The 21,047-nt window shown below is 45.0% G+C and overlaps 2 protein-coding genes across 3 annotated transcripts in view; one reads left to right on the top strand and one right to left on the bottom strand.

Annotated features, from left to right (window-relative positions):
- TERT (telomerase reverse transcriptase) overlaps positions 1-3,086 on the top strand; it is a 31,302-nt gene extending 28,216 nt beyond the window's left edge. Inside the window, exons 15-17 of one of the 2 annotated variants that reach the window (XM_060278062.1) lie at positions 337-474; positions 1,537-1,656; positions 2,952-3,086. In XM_060278062.1, the coding sequence (XP_060134045.1) occupies positions 337-474; positions 1,537-1,640 (242 nt within the window). In that variant the 3' untranslated portion in view covers positions 1,641-1,656; positions 2,952-3,086. Of the gene's footprint in view, positions 1-336; positions 806-1,536; positions 1,657-2,951 lie in introns of those variants that run through there. The other variant, XM_060278061.1, reaches the window with a different exon arrangement.
- On the bottom strand, positions 1,929-19,267 carry LOC118090407 (sodium-dependent neutral amino acid transporter B(0)AT3-like). Its single transcript, XM_035126100.2, has 12 exons — positions 19,105-19,267; positions 18,422-18,562; positions 17,928-18,065; positions 16,753-16,934; positions 15,511-15,621; positions 12,866-12,978; positions 10,636-10,764; positions 10,114-10,264; positions 8,379-8,583; positions 7,570-7,729; positions 5,295-5,451; positions 1,929-3,077 (listed from the first exon to the last, which is right to left on the bottom strand). The coding sequence occupies exons 1-12, from the start codon at positions 19,265-19,267 to the stop codon at positions 2,895-2,897; spliced, it is 1,833 nt and encodes a 610-aa protein (XP_034981991.2). The 3' UTR covers positions 1,929-2,894.
- Between the last annotated feature and the right edge of the window lie 1,780 nt (positions 19,268-21,047).

Below are 21,047 nucleotides of genomic sequence, written 5' to 3'. Positions count from 1 at the left end.
GAGAGCTGGGAAGGCTCAGGAACAAGATGGGAACTGAGCGGATGGGAATGATCAGGTAGACATTGACAATGTCCACCAGAGGCAGGTATCAGTTTTGAAGATTAAAATAGAAGGCTGACAGAATAATTTGTGTGTGTTGGTTTGGTTTTCTTTTCCCTTCATTCTTTTTTAGTCTTTTATTCTTATTTTTTATTGGGGGTTTTTAAAGATATTAAATCTGCTTGGTTTTTGTTGTATTTTATGTTGAAAACTTTTAATAAAATTGATTATTAAGAAAATAATATAAAATCTCTTCACTAAACAAGCTCAAGTCTTTCTTGATTGCTTTACGCCTAGATATACCTTTTTCTCCTGCTGGTGGTTCAGCGCCACTTACATACAAAGCTGTGCAATGGCTCTGCTATCGTGCCTTCAGTGTGAAATTAGGAAATCACAGAGTTATTTACAAGTGTCTTCTTGTACCACTCAAACAATGTAAGTACCTCTCCGCTTCATGCCAAGACGTGCAAATGCTGTTCATGTCTCTTAATTTTCCTTTCCAACTAAAAACTGTTAAGTTTATTCTTGAAGTGACTCTTTCATTTAGTCTATGTTATCATTATTCTATGCGGGGGTGGGAGTAGGGAATAACTATGGATGTTTTTGAGAAATTAGGATATTGTTGGGTAGGAAAATGCTGGTACAGGTGACTCTCAACTTAAGTGGGCATTATGTTCCAGGGATAGCGCATAAACCGTGTATAATCAAAACACATTGGGCTCAACGGCGAGTGGGACTGCCAAAGTCTCTCCCCACCCCCACCCACCCCAAATGCCCGTCCCCTTAAAATGTCAAACAAGTGAAGCTGAATGCACTAAGTTGCGAGTTTTCTGAAGAAGCCTAATGTCTTCTAAGTCATTTGAAATATTTATAGATACAATTATAGTGCATTAAAGATGTGTGGATTTTACAATGTCAAGCTGATACTGCTCTGATTGGGGCATCATATCTGTATAGTCACTGGCATAGTTCTTGCAATAAAAGCTAATCTGATATACGTATTTGAGATTCTCGAGGGCATTGAACTATTTTTAAATAGCCATATAATTCCTTTAGAGATGGGCAAGTTTATGGTCAAACAACGAAACTTTCTCCCCCAGGGGGCGGTGATGGTCTCCAACTTGGTTGGCTTTAAAAGAGGATCAGACAAATTCATGGGGGGGGGAGGGGAATGGGTCCTAGCCGTTATGACTATTGCTCTCCCTCCACCGTGGGAAGCAGCGTGGCTTCCAAATACTGGGAACCACAGGAGGGGAGGTGCTTCAAGCAGCTAGGAAGCCTGCTCCCCATCACGTGCAGTTTCAAAATGATGGTGCAAATGTTCTTGGGAGTGCAGGGATCGAGTGTGCCAATGTGCCATGCGGCCCAGAGGCATTGCATTGGAAAAAATGGCCACCCTCATTTTAAAAGACAGACCACCCAATAACCCTGTTCGGAATGATTTGCCTATCATTTGTCTATCAAGCGATTGGTTGATTTTAGCATTCATCTTTTCAGGTGAAATACAGTTGCTCCGGCAAATTCCAGAAGCTTCTGTACAGCTCCTGAAGGAAGTGACAGAACCATCACTGTATGAAGATTTCAAAGCCATTCTGGATTGATAGATGCAGTCCTATGGTAGGTAAACTGATGTATTTCTCCTTTAAAAAAGAAAAAGAAATAAATAGCTAAATCAACCTCCTGTATCTCAAAGCAGGAAAAATGTAATTTGGTGCCTGAAAGTATGCTTAATGCCATGAATACATGAGCTCAAAGCGACATTTTCAAAATGTTCTCTCAGCAAAGTAAGTGATGGGATATAATAATAATAATAATAATAATAATAATAATAATAATAATAATAATAAAATTTTATTTATACCCCGCCCTCCCCAGTCAAAAACCGGGCTCAGGGCGGCTGACACCAACAGAATTACAATGAAACATAAAAACAATTAATTAAAATACAGATTAAAATACAGTATTAAAATTTAAAATGCAGCCTCATTTCAAGTAGGCCATAAATCCAAGCCATGAGGGAGGAAAACACAGGGGTCAGGCTGAGTCTAACCCAAAGGCCAGGCGGAACAGCTCTGTCTTGCAGGCCTTGTTTGCATAACTCACTTCTGTGAGTTCTGTGACTTCTGTTTTAAAACCTCAGCGGCACATTATTTTATAATTGTGGCTGTCAGAACCATGTGGTTTTCCTTAACCCTTGCTGAGTAATCCTTGAATTATTTGCATGTTTGAGATTTTACTGTATTGCACATGGCCTTTCAGCAAGAACAGTTGTTGTATCGTACTTGGTAAACCTAAATAGAGTTCAGGTGGTTAGATATAAATAAAGTACTGATTCTCTCTAAATTAGTTTGTTTCTAAAAATAAATGGGATGTTCTATTGGCTGTAGGGGAAATCATAAACAGTCAGTCGTAAGAGTGGTGCCTGAAAAGATCCTTACTGCGGAATTACTATGTTCTGTCCACTTATGTTTTGGAGGGTGTCCACCTAATGTCATCATTTTGTAATCAGCCCCTAGCAGTTTTCCCCTTTCTAAGTCTCATGTACCCAATGGCCTTAGGCAAAGCACTTTCTTTCAGTCTCAGCCCCCACACCTGCAATATAAGGATAAAAATGTGGACCTACCTCATATGGTCGGCATAGTAAGACTTACAAGATAATTATGTGTTATGTATTACGAACATTCCTGAGTGCTATATATAAAGATGCATTTATTTAGAAAATGGTTTTACATAGAAATCCTTACATCCATACTGATTGAATACCTTAAATTTGAGGATACATGTGGGGGGGGGTTAATGGTCAGGATAGGATGGGGAAAACAAGGGTGACCAGATCGCCGAAACAAAAGTTAAGATCAGGTGCTACCAGTGCTGGTGTCTGGATGTATTTTGTGTATCTGTTTCTTTTTCAGTACGATTCTCCAAAGTTGGTAAATGGCTCCGAAAGGGATCATCAAACATGGTCCAGTTTCCAGCATCACAGAGATGACAGCAGCCCAGATAGGGTACTTTTTGGGCTCTTTTGCAGGAAAATGTACCTTTGGGAGAAACGAATGTATTGCATGAAAGCCACACTAAACAGCACAATCTTCTGTGGGTTTACTCAGAAGTAAATCCCATCCGGTTAAATGGGGATTGCTCCCAGGTAAGTGAGGACAGGAATTACAGCTGGATAATCCTTCAAAGTGAGAGCTAAGCAAAGGTTGGCAATGTTCCAAAAGGGAAAGGGAAGACTCCTGAGTTGCATGCAGTGTAGGGCTAAGACTATGGCTTTATCAGCACAAGGATGTCTCCTTACATGATGGGATGTTCTCCTCCTCTTCTCCCCTTGTGAACCCCGAGCAAATTTTGGGGTGCCATGGGAGAAGGAGAGGGGAATAAAGTCCCATTGTGCTAGTGGCAATCCTCTGTGTGTTGTGTCTGGGACTGCTCAGTGTCTGCATGGTTGACTAGCTAGGAACCACATGGACGCGACCTTGAATTCCATTGTTGGCATCCATTGTCTTGGGAGACAATGGAAGAGGTTGCAGGTAAAGCCAAACCATTAGAGAGGAATTCTTTGCTCAAGCAAAGCGACTTTATCAATTATCCTAAAGTTTTTATGTGTTTATACGCCTATCACATTTAAAAACTTTAAATCCATTGTTGTAAAGTGGTCCCTCGCTAGACGAATGCCCTGTAAGACGAATTTTCCGCAATACGAATAGGTTTTGCGATCGGAGGTTGCCTCGCAAGACGGTGAGGTTTTTTATGGCTCCCGCTTCATCTTGCGAAGCGTGGCCATAAAAACCTCCGATTGCAAAACCTACCGAAAGGGGCATTCGTCTAGCAAAAGGGGAACCAGCTGTAGCAAGCTCTCAGCTGATCTTCCTTTGCCTTCTTCCTGCGCTGCAGCTGGTTCCCCTTTGTGTTCCGCTGGTCTCTGCCGGTGAGGGGCAACCGGCAGAGACCAGCGGAACACAAAGGGCTGTAGCGCGGGAAGAAGGGGGGGAGAAGTGGAGGAACGGATCCCCCACTTCTCCCCCCCACCGCCACGCCATGGGCACCCGGGAGCATAGGACGGGGCTTCGGAGAAGCGCTGCGCCTTTCTGAAGCCCCGTCCGATGTCGGCTTTGTGCTGGGCAGTGGCGGGAGAAGCGGTTCCTCTGCTTCTCCCGCAGCAGCCTGGCACACAGCTGCTTCCGTCGGCAGCCGCCGTCTGAAGCCAGGTGGTGGCTGCCGAGGGAAGCGAAACCGGCTTTGTGCCAGGCGGCAGCGGGAGAAGCAGAGGAACTGCTTCTCCCGCTGCCCAGCACAAAGCGGCGGCTGCTGCCGAGGGAAGCCGGCTTTGGCTTGGCGGGGGCAGGAAGAAGGGGAGGAATTCCTCCCCTTCTTCCCACCACCGCCAAGCCAGTCAGCAGCGGGGGCTTTTCGCCGTTTGCGTTCCCCCCAGGGCGGGGGGGAGGGGGAAGCGCAGGATCTTTTCTGCGTTTCCCGTCCGACACAGCGGGGGATCGTAGCGGGCTTCTCAAGCCCCCTACGATCCCCGCTGTGTGATAGGCGGGATGTGGGGGAAACGCACAAAAGATCCTGCGCTTCCCCCCCCATCCCGCCCGACACAGCAGGGGATCGTCCCGCTTGTCCCTCCCACCGCCTGACAGATCCGGCATTTGGCTCTGTCGGGCATGGGGAGGCACAAGCGGAGCATCGGACCGGTCCTCTGCTTGTGCCTCCCCCCGCCCGACAGATCCGGCAACCCCGGGATCTGTGCTTTCTGTCGGGCGGTAGGGGGGAGAGGAACGAACGGGGAGAAAGGGCTGCTTTCTCCTCCTTCATTCCTCTCCTCCTGCCACCGACAGCAAGGAGAGCTGTAGGGCTGTTGCCGCCTGTCTTCCTGCCTTCCAGGGAGCCAAGCGAGCAAGCGCCGCCAGTCCCCTGGAGCCCATAGGAACACATTAATTAACTGTTAATGCGTTCCTATGGGAAACAGTGCCTCGCAAGACGAATTTTTCGTTGGACAAATTGACCGTTGGAACGAATTAAATTCGTCTAGCGAGGCACCACTGTATATTGTTTTAAATGTTTGTTTTGCTTGGGATTGTATTCCCATTTGTGTTTCACAAGCTGGTCTCCGGCCGTAATAATAAATTATTATTATCATCATCATCAGTCCAGGAGCACACAGCTACAAGATTGGAATGAGAGCTCAATCTCCCCCTCCCCCATGCATGCAAATTAGGGACAGACTAGTAATTACTTGTATAAAGGTAACTTACATAATTTGGGTTCCATGTATTGTAGCTTGAAGTTTCCTCAAGAAGTACATAGGACACAAAAATCACGAACATTATCCCTGGGGAGAAAAATTGCCACGTTGCCTTCCAATAACAGTTTAGTGGTCTTCCTGTCATCTCTTCCACATCTGCACTGAATCTGTCAACGAAATGGATATATTTAGTGAGGGATCTGTGGAGAATTCACTTGCATGTAACCTTATTAAAAATGAAGCCAGTTAAACTTCTGTTTCTCCTCTGACCGCATGCATGTTCATCACTTGATGAATGCAGGAACAAGTGGAGCAGCTACATAAGCATCACTCAAAAGAGGGAAATGCAAACAAAAGAGGATTCAGGCTGGCGTAAAACGTTTATATGCTAATTTAGAAATGATTTCTGAGACTCAAATAGAAATGAATTACATGTCTCCATAGTGGGGAAGACTGACCAGCTAGCCTGTTCTGTCTCCTTTCCAGGTGTTAACTGCTGGTGAGAAACTTTGAAGCCTCTGCTCCCCCTGCCTAGAGTTCTTCATCTTTTAAACCAGAGGGATTGTGAAATCAAGGAAAAATAAATTAAACACAACAGATAGGAAACCTTTATCCTATTGCATATTGTGGTATTTAAAGCGTCAAATTATGCATAAGGCTGCAAACCTTACCTGGGCAAAACGGTAAAGGACCCCTGGGCGGTTAAGTGCCTAGGGGGTGAACTAGGGGGTTGCGGTGCTCATCTTGTTTTCAGGCTGAGGGAGCTGGCGTTTGTCCACAGACAGATTTCCAGGTCATGTGGCCAGCAGGACTAAACTGCTTCACAGCAGAACACCATGACAGAAACCAGGACGCACCGTTTACCCTCCTGCACTGGCATGCTTTCGAACTGTCAGGTTGACAGGAGCTGAGACAGAGCAACAGGCACTCACCCCATCACAAAGATTTAAACCACTGACCTACTGATTGGCAAGCCCAAGAGGCCCAGTGGTTTAGACCACAGCGCCACTTAGCTGGGACCCTAGTCCCACTGAATACAATGAAATATATTTCATACTACGAAGACAATAATGATGTATTTCTTGCTGCACCTAGGCCAGTAAGAGATCAGGCAGACAACCTCACTTTTGACTTTCCTGCTTCTCTTAAAGATCTTTTTATGCCATCAGGCCTTCATTGCTCTTTAAGGTTTTGATTAGCCAGCCACTTCCATAATTATTTGTACTGCTTGTAATTTGTATTTTATGTTAATCACCTCAGCGTTTTATTTGGCTGTACAGAAATGCTTTTCTAAATAAATAGACTCAATAAAGGTTTGTTGCTTAGAGTGTTTTTTTCCGCAGGATAAAGGAGGGAAGTGTCACACCTCACCAGCTTATCAATGGGACTGGTTCTCATGATCCCACTGATGAGGGGTGCTGGTAAACCTGGGTCCTGGGCCATACCACTTCAAATAGCAATGGCTGTTGGTGACTATGCCCATCATGTTAAACATAACTGCTGGCCGCCACCACCACATAGAAAACTACCATATGAGGGAAGAGTGAGTCTAGAAGAAAATTACAGCTGGTTACCAAGTAAATGGGATAGCAGGCCTGGGGATGGGAGGGACAAGGCACTCCATCACTATAAAATCCTGATTAGCATTACAAGATGTAGGTGGATTAGGCTACAGGCAGCCCTGTTTAGGGAAATATTTAATCTGTGATATTTTAATGTATTTTGGTATTGTTGGAAGCCCAGAGTGGTGGGGGAAACCCAGCCAGATGGGCGGGGTATAAATAAATAAATAATAATAATAATAATAATAATAATAATAATAATAAATTTTGCTGAGAATTTTCAGGCATTGCAGAATCTGTCTAAACAAATCTGCAGTTATGTTTCACTGGGTTATGCTGAATCGGTAGTTCTGTTGAACCGCCTAGCTTCTCCATAGTGTGTTCATTTCTTAATAGAAATGCTTAGTTAAAGTGCTTTCAGTAGTAAAGAACTCACAAATTCAGCAAAAAACACAGACATGGCTCAGAAAGCAATTAGCAGCTGGGAATCGAGTCTCCCAAGAGCTGAGCTGTTAATGAGGAAGTCCTCAGTTCAAATATTATTTCTGCAGTGAATTCTCTAGGTGGGCCTACTTTACAGAGTTGTCTGAGACATTGTAGAGGAAAAACATTGAAATATTATTTGAATGCTAACATTGTTAATAAGGATTAATGCTGATGTTGTTACAATACAGCAACCAGCACCTAAGGGCTTTTCCAGATACATAGGCAAAGAAACATTACCTTTTCATTCCATAAATAAATACAACACCGATCACTTCAAAGAAACCAATGATGAGCAAAGGCAAGGTCCCCGCAAAGCTGTCAAACATCTCAAGCCAGTAGCTTCCTGATCTCAGAGTAAAAACCAGGCCCAGCAGAAAGGCAGTAAGGCATATTAAACCTACAGACAACAACATTCATTTGTAACTCAGCACAAAGGAAATAAAAGAAAACCTAACCAGTGGTGTTTAGATGTGTGTTTATAGATGTTCCGTTCTTGCCTATCCTTCTTAACGGTGCAATCTGGTATCATTAAAGCTATATAGTTTCGCCTCAACAGATTATTGTTATTGTTGCTATCACTATTTGTTAATTTATATACCACCCTTCAGAGATATCAGGGTGGTTTCACAAGATAAAAATACAGGATAAAAGCACAAAATAAATGGAACAAAAACTAAACAATAACCCCCACTCCCACAAACACATTTAAAAGGCCATAGAATAAGCACAAGGCCTGGTTGAAGAGGAACTTTTTTTGCCTGGCACCTAAAGGTGTATAACAAAGGTGCCAGTTGAACCTTCCTGGGTTGAAACAACAGTTTCAGCTAAGAGAATGAGCAATGAGCTAGGATGTTCCCCCACTGAAATATGGTACTGTCTCGCCCACGAATCTCAGCCCCCTTCTGCAATACAGAGATACTGTAATGCTAAACCGCTGTTGTTTACGAATGCTGAAGTAATGTATGAGAAACGCTTTGAATCAAGTAAAGCACCATATTAATCTTGAGCATGGTTATTAACAAGAAAAGTATTTGAAGATGTCTTACCGCATACAGCCTCCTTGCGTATGTATCTAGACACAATGGGAGTTTCTGTGAGAGGCGTCAAGATACTTTGAACAAATCCAAACATGGAAGATATACCAATACTGAACAGCATGAGAAAAAACAGAATCGCCCAAGTGTTCGATCCAGGCATCTTAACGGCGATTTCAGTGAACAGAATAAAGGCCAAGCCAGGTCCAGAAACACTCTGCAAAATTCACAAATAATGGTAAAATCCGTCAGATTTATTGCTGAGTGTCATTTATTCTAATGCAAAGGCAAAACATTGTATTACTCAACATTTAGCCATCATCTGGAATAAGATACAGTCATTACCGATGACAAGTTCTTATTGGGGTGGGTGGGGAAAACAACAAACCCTCTTGACCTTGACCTCCGACACCTGAGATGTGCATTGTTAGGAGTCAAAATATATTAGTGGCATTAAGTTGCTGTCATCTGTTTTTAGTGTTGCATTTTAAATCATTGTCACTTGCCCTGGGAGCTAAGGGTGAAGGAAAGGTAATAATAATAAAAGCAGCCACCTAAGCTCACAGGTTGCTTTCTGTGTTTCTTTTAGTGCTCACACGTACAGACACAGGTATGGTTTCTGTGTCTCTCTGCAGAACTTTAAGGGAGAACTTCACAAGCTGGACAAGAGTTTTGGTGGGTACCCTGAGCCCCTTCTTCTATGTGCAAGCATAGTGGGGCAGAGGTAGATTGTGTTTCTTCAGAGATAACCAGGCAACCTGTGGTCTCTGTGCACTCATACTTATGGGTAGAGTGACAAGCTAGTTTACCAGAGACAGAGCAGCTTGTATGAAGCCAAAGAGCTATACACAGCACTTCTGAAAAAATTTCCTGCCTGGGCCATCACATCAACGGTAGCTGAAGAACCAGGTCTGTGACCACCTTGCAGCATGGCAGAGGTCCAGCAGAGAAACTCTACAGAAAAATGCAGTGGAACCTGCAGAAGCCTTCATAGAATGTGACCAGACCCGTTCCAGAGAAGGAAGCCATGTCAGTGTTGTCTGTCATCACTTCCTCTCAGGTGAGGTTGCATTGCTTGCCTGGCACCCAAAATACCACAGGCCGCTGTGAAGGAGAGGAGCAAGGCAGCAGGGAGGCTGGCATGGTGCAAGTGCTGCAACAGGAGCAGCGGGCTGGCTCTGCCGCAGCAGCCACCCTCGCCAAGCTCCCCACTGTCTTGTCCTCCCCCATAAACAATGACAATGTGCACTGTTGGGAAGCTGGTGGGGCAACCTAGCCCCACTTGTGCCACCCTACTGGTCCCTATTAAATGCACTACCTGTCATGGCGAAAACCGCAAAAGCTCTGGATGAGCCCTAACCATTCAGATCCTATTCAGCAAAAGCCCATGGTAATGGAGACACCATAATGCCCAAGCCAGGGAACATATAGCCATCAGGTCCTATCAACAGAAGCAGCCCTGCCCTTGCCTTCCATGCACCCGCTTAAAACCTGCATGCCATGACGGAAGGCAACAGCCAGAAAACCCAGCTCACAGAGATCGTGCATAAGGTGCTGAAGTCTGAGACTAGTTTGTACCATTTCCTGTAAATAGGTGGCTTGGCAGAAAAACAGCATATGAATGCCATCAAGAATTAATGCCCTGTCTGTGGCAATAGCCCCAGCAAGTGGCATTGTTTTGGCGACTACAAAATCAGTGCATACTGTACTTTTACAACTGGAGCATTTTGTAATGCGAGTACGATACCTGATCAAGGAAATACTGGAGATCACAATTTGCCAGCTTGAGAGATGCAAGTTTATTGATATCTGTTCCATTCAAGTAACTGAGCCAAAATGCGCCACTGTCTACAGTGATGTTGTCATTCCTGGATACCTTGGTGATGTATTTGACATTTCTGTCAGTAAAATCAGGAATGATACAAATTATTTGCATTGCCAACAGCAATTTGCTTCGAATAGGGCAGGCCAGGGGCAGTACGGGTTTATGACCAACCACTGACGTGCGTAGGGACCTGGAACACAACCCCCACACAAAAAGGGAGTTGCCTGTATACCTGAATTAATGAATAGGCACATGGAGCATGCAGAATTATATACTATGCTATAATCTTATTTTAATTCTGCCCTCTGGGGTTCCCTAAAGTAGTTTAAAGGGGGGGGAGAGAAATGACACAAAATTCTAGACAATGAAAAACAAAAATCGTGAACAGAGGGCTTGGATCAACACCTTAAATTGGTTCCTAACTATGAAACTTCAACGGCTCACCTTGACAAACAGTCTTCATAGGCCATTGTTGCTTTGAACCCCAGAATTGAAAAAATTGGGACTGACGCAAACAAAGACGTCAGAGAGTTTATTGCTGCTATCATGACAGCATCCAGTTCACAGTCATTTCTAGGAAAAACAAGTACATAACAACCCCATTAAATGTTACAAAGGACAGCACCGATTCTATAACTTCTAATATTATACATTTGAAGTACTTGTACTCTACTCTTCACTGAATATTTTCAATCCCAGAACAGTAAAACAAAGCAATAGAATAGACAGATATTTTCTGGGATGGGAGGCTAACAATATATGAAAATTGCAGCTGGTCAGCCTAAAATCAGCTCCAGTAAATTACAATAAATTTAAACCATCTGTATCACAAGGCAAGTAAAGCTTAAACCACAATAAGGACAGCAGGTAGCATTTCCAATTTAACTAAATACCTGAATAAGAAGAGAGAATACCGTCTAAACAACCAAATGGTCTTTGCAACAGTTCCTGCCCCATCTCTCACCTAATGTAGCCCACTAACTCCCCTTGTTCTGCTGCCTTTCACTCAAAGAGGGGCCCACTCTGTGCCAACAGAGCTTTTGAGCAACTTAACTTCTTTTGTGCACACTCTCCAACCCCCATCCAGGGTATAATAATAATAAATGGATGGAGATTGTCATTTACAGGACATACTCTCAGTTTAAGCTTGTGTATGCCCTCAAACAATGCCATTTCCCGGAGGCTTCAAATCCATATTTCTCTTTTAGGCTGACAAGTTGGAATGCAAGAAGCAATGAACAATAATTTTACAATGAAATTGGAGAAGGGGGTGGGAGGCAAAATTAGTCCTAGGGTCCCTCTTCCAATGCTGTGAATGCTGGTTTCTGCAGAAGACTTTAAACTGATTAGAAAAGCTTAGCCTGGCAGATTCTCTTTGACTGCAGGATGGGCCTAAAGAAATGGCCAAACACATATGGCATATTGCCACAGAAACGAAACAGCTAGAATGTGTTGTTTTGTCGTTGTTATTCATTTGTTTATACCCCATCTTTTTCCCTGACGGGACTCAAAGCAGCTTTCAATGTAAAAACATGAACCACTAGAGGGGGAAAAATCATTGAAATACTATTAAACATTGATAGAATGAAAACTATAAACATGTGAAAAAAAATTCTGTCTAAAACCTACCAATAATTACAATAAAAATTGTCCTCAATTTTTGTGTGTGAGAAAGAGAAAATAAGCAGGCAGCCCTAGAACAGAGACAAGGCCTGAAAAAGACAAGGCCTGACTAAAACTCTGTGAAAATCCAATGAAATGGCACTGGGGGTTCTCGAAATCTACTGGGGCAGGAGGATCCGTCTGAGCTTTGATGCTGTATATTTGTGTAAATAAAGCCTTTTGCCACAGAAATGTCAGTAAGACTCTTGAGATCTCATTCAACAGAAACCAGCCCTGGTGCACGCATTGGAATCCCTGAAATTTTTCATCATTCTGGGAATGGAGAGGCCCCGAATATTATACATTTATCACATTTAGACCTCACCTTTTTCCAATGGATTCCAAGGTAGCATACAAGCAAGTTATGCTGTTTTATTCTCACAGGAACTTTATGGAGTGAAGCTATACAGTGGTACCTCGGGTTACAAACACTTCAGGTTACAGACTCTGGAAGTAGTACCTCGGGTTAAGAACTTTACCTCAGGATGAGAAGAGAAATCGCCTGCCGGCTGCAGTGGGAGGCCCCATTAGCTAAACTGGTACCTCAGGTTAAGAATGGTTTCAGGTTAAGAACGGACCTCCAGAATGAATTAAGTTCATAACTAGAGGTACCACTGTATTGAGAACATGCAGCCGCCTCAGTCAAAAATAAAAAGTCTCAAGTCAGGGCTCTGCAGCTGACTTCAGTGGGACTCATTAATAATAAAGTATTGCATCTCAAACTTAGCTGAAGTTTTCCCACTTTGTTTGTTTGTTTGTGTGCGACAGCCTGTGTACTGGGGCGTTTGCCCAACACTGGCATTGCAGAAAGAACAATAGAGAGCATCTTTGGGACTCTCACACAGGGAAACATGAAGCAAACAGAGCCAGCCGCTTTTCCTGGGCTCCAGTGTGGGCTGAATGAGAATTGAGTCTTGTCTCCAGAGATCATTGAGGCGCTATCTCATAGAAGACGATTTTACTGCGTCAAACAACTCCTCTCCACATTGTGAGCAAAAGCTACAAAACCTACCCTGAAGGGTTGTAGCTTGAATATGCTATGTGTCCCCCATATCCTAAAGAAAGAGAGGAAAAAATCTGGGTGGCTGCATCAAGCCAGGCACGTGGATTGTTGATCTGCTTGAGCTGTGAGAGAGAAAGGGAGATATCAGGGCTAAACACATTATTAGTCTCTTAATTCCTGTGTGTATTTCACTGATAAAGGCCTTCCTGGCAAGCAGTGGAAAACTAGTGTGTTTTGCATGGACAGGTGGCGTCCCCCAAACCCTAGGCAAGCCCCTGAGCGGAAAAACGACTCAAGACAACTTGCTATGGGATTAAAATTGGCCACAACTTTATTACGTTTCAGGTGTAGGGAGACCTTGGCTCAGGCATTGGGCGTTTATCCTTCCCAGTCCCCAGCCGGGGATCTGGGAGACTTCAGGGTTATCCAGAATGTGTGGGGATTGGGCTGGCTCTGGAGAACATATGTTCAAGCAGAGAGCCCGCCCCCCATTCACCGCTGTTGGAAGGGAGAGCAATGACAACCTCTCGGCTTATGGTCAATGCCTCTGTTATGTACTGAGCTGAATCCTAGAACAATAGGATTCAGAAACAGCGGGAGGTCACTTCCACCTGGAGTTGGATTGGGTAGCTCCCGCTGTTTCTGAATCCTATTGTTCTAGGATTCAGCTCAGTACATAACACCCTCCCTTCAAGACCCCTTTAACGGGGAACCCTGGTATCACCGCCGCAAAGGGGACGTGGGACAGCGCTTCACGCCCCCCCTCCAATTTAGGAAGATAGACTAAAGGATTCCGCCCAAGGCCTGAAACCACCAAAACCACCGCTCCACACATCAAATGAGGGGCAACCTTCGCGTGGTCACACGCAGCCCCTATCCCATAAGGCAACTCCCTGGTAGTTTGGGGCTGGAACCGCCTTCCCAGGTAGGATGCCAGGGGTCTCCGCCTACCCCAGCCTGGCGTCCAATCCTGCCTGGGGAGGTGTTGCCAGGGGATGGCCAGGTAAGGGGAGGACTTTCCAGCTCACACAATAGAATTTGAATCTTACCTCCAAGCACCAGTTGGTTCCAGAGCTTCTCCCACCCTCCACACCCTCATTCAAGTTTCTTTTGCAGGTTAACCCTTTTTTCCACAGGTACACAGGCGCTGCTATGTCAAGATCGCTGTTGAAGGGTTGGGGGTTTGGGGGACTCTGCCTGTCCACGCAAAGGTGAAACCTGCCAATGCAGGAAAATTCCTTTCCGGCACTTCAACAGCAGCCCTGGCGTAGCAGCGCTCGCGTACCTGTGGAAAAGAGGTTAAGACTTAAATGAGGGTGTGGATGGTGGGAGAAGCTCTGGAGCCAACTGCTGTTTCCCCAGGTAAGATTCACCTTCTGTTGTGTGGGCTGTATGGTTCCTCCCCTTACCTGGCCATTCCCCTGGCAACGCCTCCCCAGGCAGGATTGGACACTTGGCTGGGGTAGGCGGAGACCCCAGGTATTCAGCCTGGGGAGGATGCAGCCAGTCCAAACTACCAGGTAGCCGCTCTGGGATCCAGGGGGCTGCACGTGACCACGCAAAGTCGCCCCCCCCCCATTTAATGTGGGGAGCGGTCATTCTGAATTCAACAAATTCAGAACAGTAGAATGCACTATACAGTGGTGCCTCCGGTTGCAAACGGGATCCATTCCGGAAGCCCGTTCACAACCTGAAAAGGTCGCATCCTGAGCGCCGCGTGACATAATCCTTCGCTTCTGCGCATGCCCAAAGCGTGATTTAGCGCTTCTGCACATGCGCACAGGTCACGGAAGCACCGAACCCAGAAGTAACCCATTCCAGGGCTTCTGGGTTCGGCGCGTCCGTATCCGGAAAACACGCATCCTGAAGCGGATGTAACATGAGGCATGACTGTACTGGCAAACAAGTGTTTAACAAACTGCCTGCTGGGGGCTTGTTGGGAGGGGGAGAATCAGTGTGTAGGAGAGAGCGCTTAACTCTTTCCATGGTTGGTGATACTCCCTTACAAATGCTCACTAGGGTGCTTTTACCTTCACTTGGGCGTCTTCCAGTCTTGGACCCTGCCAGACAGAGAAACAAAAAGCAGCCAAGGGGAGCATTTGTAGGGAATAACTGGTGGGCATAAGGAGGATTGAGTACCTGCCACTGGCTTCCTCTGCAAATGCATCTCTTCCTCTCTGCATTTGCCCCAGCATTACATGTCAAATACAGAACTGGGACACCCCATGCTTGCACAATGAAGTGTAGTTCTGCCCTGGCTGCCTAGAAATAAGATTTGACCCAGGGTTGCCTATATTCGTGAGTTCTAGAAATGGGCACTTTTTACACAAATTTCTGTTTTTCATAGATTCCAGGGGGAGTTAACAAAGTACAATTACCAGAATTGTGTGTGGATCCCAGCTAGTATTAAGTGGTAAGCAAAGAAGCAGCATGGAGGAAAGTTTAAAGTTCAAAGCCACCTCTAAAAGACCAAACAAAATAAAAAAATTCCTTCCAGTAGCACCCTAGAGACCAACTAAATTTGCCCTTGGTATGAGCTTTCGTGTGCATGCACACTACCTCAGACCAACAAGTGTGGTCTTTCTTCTAAAAGACCAAGTTAGACTTTCCGTACATCATCTGGAACACCAAGGATCAATTGAATAAATACTTGCATTAGGAGTCATGAAGTAGAGTAATCCGTGAATGGCTCCTGGGAGAGTCAGTCCATAAATAAGGAATAATGTTAGAATTAGGTAAGGAAATGTAGCTGTGAAATATATTGCCTAAGAGGAAGAGCAAAGCAGAGAAGAAAAAAGTGAGTGTCAGGAACAGGTGAAGGCAACACCATGTAACAGATACTGTGGGGGAAGTGGGGGGGCCCTCCCAACATTTTCTCCAAGTTGGTGCCTATGGCCATGAAGCTCACTGGTGACCTTGAGACAGTTCTCCAGTCCAACCGACTGAAAGATTGTGAGCAGAAAAAAATGGTGTACAAGAGGAAAAAGAGAGTAGCGTGCACTCTTTGGATGAAAAGTAGGGAACTAATTGGTTGATTGATTGGTTGATTGATTGATTAAAGAGGCAAGCATACATGTGTTAACCAGCCTTTAGTCTGTTGCAGAAAAAAAAAGATAGAAAACACCTTGTGACAACTTAAGGAACTACAGTCTGTTTTATTAGAGGCATCTAGGGCTGCCATACACCCAGAATTTCCTGGGATTCGTCTGGGCTGCTTTTTCAGAAATCGGGCGTATGGCTGCCCAATCAGAAAAAAAGCTCAACAGCTTTTTGTGTCAGGATCTGAACTTCTTAAAATATGGTTTATCTACAGTGGAGAAGAAGCAGTTTTACACAGTGGACCTCAAAAGCTAAATACACCATAAGACAGGCAATATATTATTCAACTGACTATTCATCATGACGCAGTCCTAGTCAGCCCATTTAAACTGCTGTTCCTTCCCAAGTTGCTTTAGCCCTGCAGTCTAGTGCGAACCCTTGTGTTCCTCATAGTTGTACTTTATAGCTAACTAATCCATAATTTTGCTTCTTATTTGCTTTACGTATCTTCTGCGAGGATGCTGCTATTTCAGCTACAAAATGGCAGGCCCTCTCCCCGCAAAATTAAAAATAGAATATTAGATAATACTCTGTCTGGGCTGTACCATTTCTAACTGTAAGCAGGTAATAAGATGATCAAACACATGCAAAAAAAAAGAAAAACCCTTCTGCATGTGGATTCTAACCTCGCAGATGTATTAGTTTTCAATGGGCAGCTGCCTTTTAAAAAATATGGTAGAACATTCGTTCATGTGAGCTGCCTCCTGTTTCAAGGGGTGCAGTCCAAATATGGCTTTACCACCTCAGTAAGGACCAAGTCAGTGAAATACAGGTGTCCAGTAATAATCCCTGCTCACCTTTCCAGCCGATTCAATTCCTCGTACTGTACAAATGAACACAATTAACCAGCAGGCTGCCAAACATAAAACCAGCCACCACTGATGTGGGCCACTATTTCCAATATCTGTGCTTATGTTTAAAGTGTACCTATACCAGAAATAATTGGTAGGTGTGCTTTTGTGACATTCTTCAATAAGTTCTGAAATAACAAACACAGAAGGCATTATCAAAACAGATAGAATCATAGAAGATTTTGCATCAATTGAGACTGCATTTTAAAAACTCCATTCCATTCTAGACTGAGGTATTGTTTAGTTTGGGGAATAGCCTCCTCTTGATTGACAAACAGGGCATCCCGAAAGAATGCCATCAAGAGGAGATGCTTCACCTCAGTTCTCAGTCCAAGCCTGGAACAAAACTCTCTAGCCCTACACATATTTGGGTTAGGGATGCAACCAGACACAGCCTCAGGTGAATGGATATGTCAGGGCAGTCTCGAGCAGATCAGCCGCCCTGGCGCTGAGGGGCGGAGATCGCTCTGGCGCCCCCGCCCTCGCAGGGCGCAGCATGGGTTCCGTGCGGCGAAGCCGGCCCTGGGATATGTGCCTCATCCTCTAGAAGCAATTCCATGAAGGGGAAGGGGCAGGAATGAGGCCTTTCTTCAGGCATCAATTATCTCTGCACAGGAAGCTCTTGCTTGGCATAACTAGTAAACTTTAAGCCAGGAGTGGGGAACCTTTGGACCTCCAGCTGTCATTGAACTACACCTCCCATCAGCCCTAGCAAGCATGGCCTATATCCAGGGATCGTGGGAGCCGTAGTGCAGTAACAGCTGGAGGGCGTCTAGTTCCCTCACACTTGCTTTAAGTTATTGGCCCCATCAACACAGCACTTTAAACCATTATTAAACTAAGCTATGCCTTAAACGTGAACTCACTGCTGCTTCATCCAGATGGGCAGGGTATAAATAAAAAGATTATTATTATTCTACCTCTGCTGCATTACTTTTACAAGTTTATAGCTCAGTTCATATCCTATTCCCTAGGACCAAAGGAGGCATGGCAGGGACAAACCTGGGTCTGACAATTGCTGACTGCGGCAGAGTTGGACAAACAATTCAATGCGGTAGTTGAAGAATACATACAAAAGCAGATACTAATAACAGAAAGCAGCAAGCGACTTGGGAACTCACCTGGTTTGCTGGTATCTGTTGGGCAGGAACTCCAAGGTAACGGGTTTCGGAAAGAGTTTATAAAATACCACATCACCAAGGCCAAAAGCATATTATAATACGAACTCACTAGGAAGGACACTATCATAGAAGTGTAACCTGTGGAATATGCAAGCACATGCAGAATTGGCATGAACAAAGACAATTGCAAGAGTCTGATCTGCACAACTGGAAGATCAAATCCAATGACTATCTGAACTCTGGCAGTCTGGAAAAAAGCATTGCTCTGTGAATTAAACAAACTGAGTGGGGTAGGGGGTTGGAGAGGCAATTTCCATTTTGACTCAGGTGGTGAAATTGGAAAGGCTGCCCCTGAGTGGCCCTGTTTAGCTTCCAGACAACTACTTGAGTTTACACGACTGGGTTTGCTATTACAGCTTCATGGAGCCCATGCATTTCCAGGAATAAGCAATGATTAGAAGATTGTATAATCACATGTAAAGGCAGTTACCTACCCAGTCCTCCCAGGAAAGGAGAGATGTGCCACCAGAGTTGAATGCTGCCTTTTTTCAAGCGTTGCCCTATAGCTAATTCAAGGAAAAATACAGGGATGGCTCCCAACAAAAACGCGATGACGTATGGAATCAGGAATACCCCTAGAAACACAATAGCCAAACACAGTTAGCTCATAGCTCATGTCAATCAGGAGGAAGAGCAGGATGTAAATGGCATTATTTATTACAGTGTTTTATTTAGTAATGCAGTTCTCCAACCAAAAAAAAAGGACCCCCTCCCTTTTACAGCACCTGTGATAGTCTCCTCCTCCTTCTAACTGTCATCTGCCACAAATGAAGCCATCAAGTGGAGAGTAGGGACATTTAAGTACCTTTACAGCTGCCTCTGCAGAACCATTTTAGGCCACCTCTCTTCATACCTCTGGCTTTTTTGCCATCTCACATAGAGCCCCTTAATCTCCCTTAATGGTTCACCACCCAGGCTAACACCTCACTGGGAGGCATTGATTAAATTTTAAGCATTGATTAAATTTTAACAGTTGCTGGATCCAGAGATTAGATGGGTCCGGCACACAGTTTAAGACCCCAAACACATATTATTTTAGAACACGAGGAGCTTGTCGTAGTTTAAGTCTGAACAATCACATAACTGATCTCCAATGAAAAGGTGGATTTTCTCTTACCTCCTCCATAGGTTTGGCACAAGTATGGAAAACGCCACACATTTCCAAGACCCACAACAAATCCAGCACAACTTAAAAGGTACTGGAATTTACTATCCCACTTGGGCCTTGCCCTCTTGTCTTTACACTCTTCAACGCTGCCTTCAGGTTCATCAGTTGCCATCTTTACAACCTCTCCCCCCCCCTTTCAGCACAAATTTCTTCAATATTAGCAGCAGCCAGGCAACTGAACCTCCTCACTCACCTAGTAAGTAGTTGGGGGGGGGGCAGCAGAGGAATTCTGAGCAATGGGTGGAACTTCGATCTGTGACATCACACCAAAGAATCCAGATAAAACAACCTAGCAACCTACAGCCACACAAATTACAGAGTTGAGATGAGGCACTAAAGTTAACAGAAAAATTCTTACCTCTTGGAAGCAGTAAAGATATAATTTAACCCTTTCAGTCTGAACTCTAAATTGTATTATCTTTCCCAAAGTTTCTCTCTTCCCCTAGCATAGGGGTGGGGAGCACACGTTTGGGAAGTTTAAAAAATTGTTGACTTACGCACTCTTGAAAGGTCAGGTTCATGTGTTTCATAAAAGGTTGCTCAGGCAGTAATATTCACCTTAGTTACAAAGCTGTGAAAGGTCCTAAATTATTGGTATAGGAACTCAAGAATGGATGCTGAGAGCCATGCAAGTTGAACTAGCAACCAACTCAACCTCTTCACATGCTGAGCTTCTCAAGTAAACTGGAGAACAAAGACTTGATTATGTAGTTCCTCCCAAGGTGCATAGCTGTCAACCCTCCCGTTTTTTGTGGGAAACTCCCTTATTCCAATCCGTTTCCCTCTGCTATCCTGGATTGTTAGATATCCCGTAATTTTCCCAGATTTGAAAGGAAGGAAGCAGCTCCTCTCCCTCCACGCTGGCCAGGGAGGCTCCACTCGGCGCTCCCCCCCCCCGCGAGCGATCAGCCAGTCACCGCCCGGTAAAATGCCTTGCTCGGGAGCTGGCTGCTCGCTCAGTTGCCAACATGCCGACATGCACAGAAGCGATTTCCAATGCCCAGACATGCGGACATGGGCAGCCCGGCACTGGAAGTCGCTTCTGCGCATGTCTGGACATGCACAGAACCGATTTCCGGTGCCCCAGACATGGGCAAAGCTGGCAACGGAAGTCGCTTCTGCGCATGTCTGGACATGCACAGAATCGATTTCCGGTGCCGCACCGCTGGGTGAGGCTGCTGATCCCTTATTTTCCAATCCAGAAGTTGACAGCTATGCGAAGGTGAGGAGAAGTAGATCGTTAATCCTGTCAGGACAGCATACTCTATGGCAGGCATCCCCAAACTGCGGCCCTCCATATGTTTTGGCCTACAACTCCCATGATCCCTAGCTAACAGGACCAGTGGTCAAGGATGATGGGAACTGTAGTCTAAAACATCTGGAGGGCTGAAGTTTAGGGATGCCTGCTCTATGGTATTAACCACGTCATGCATGAATAAGAGACTTAAGCATGTTGGTTGGCCAACATGATTTCCCATTAGGACAGTCATGTCCAGAGTCTGGCCCACAAGCCAATTGCGGCCTGGGTTCCAGTTTAATACAGCCCCACAGGTAATTTGGCAAAATCTATTGGTTGTGGCCCCCAGTGAATCCCCGAGCGCTGCTCAGGACCCCTGGGATCTCTGGATGTTTCAACGCCATGGGGCTGCACGTCCTCAGTCTGCGTTCTCACAATCTCTTGGACATTGTGGAATTTGGTGCATTCCTTCTCCCTGTGCTGCGTCTTCACCACACAGCCACAAGGGCAGGCAATTCATCTTTGCTGCAACTGAGGAGAACCTGCACTTGCCATCTTTATTCAAGCGTGAATTGCCAAAAATTGCAAATCTTTTGCTGAGGGTGAATTTAAAGAATGCGTTGTGAAAATGGTTGAGAATATCTGTCCTAAGAAG

The sequence above is a fragment of the Zootoca vivipara genome, chromosome 8 (genome assembly GCF_963506605.1).
Source record: "Zootoca vivipara chromosome 8, rZooViv1.1, whole genome shotgun sequence".
NCBI classification, from domain to species: Eukaryota; Metazoa; Chordata; class Lepidosauria; order Squamata; family Lacertidae; genus Zootoca; species Zootoca vivipara.
This window is presented reverse-complemented; position numbering and strand designations above follow the sequence as displayed.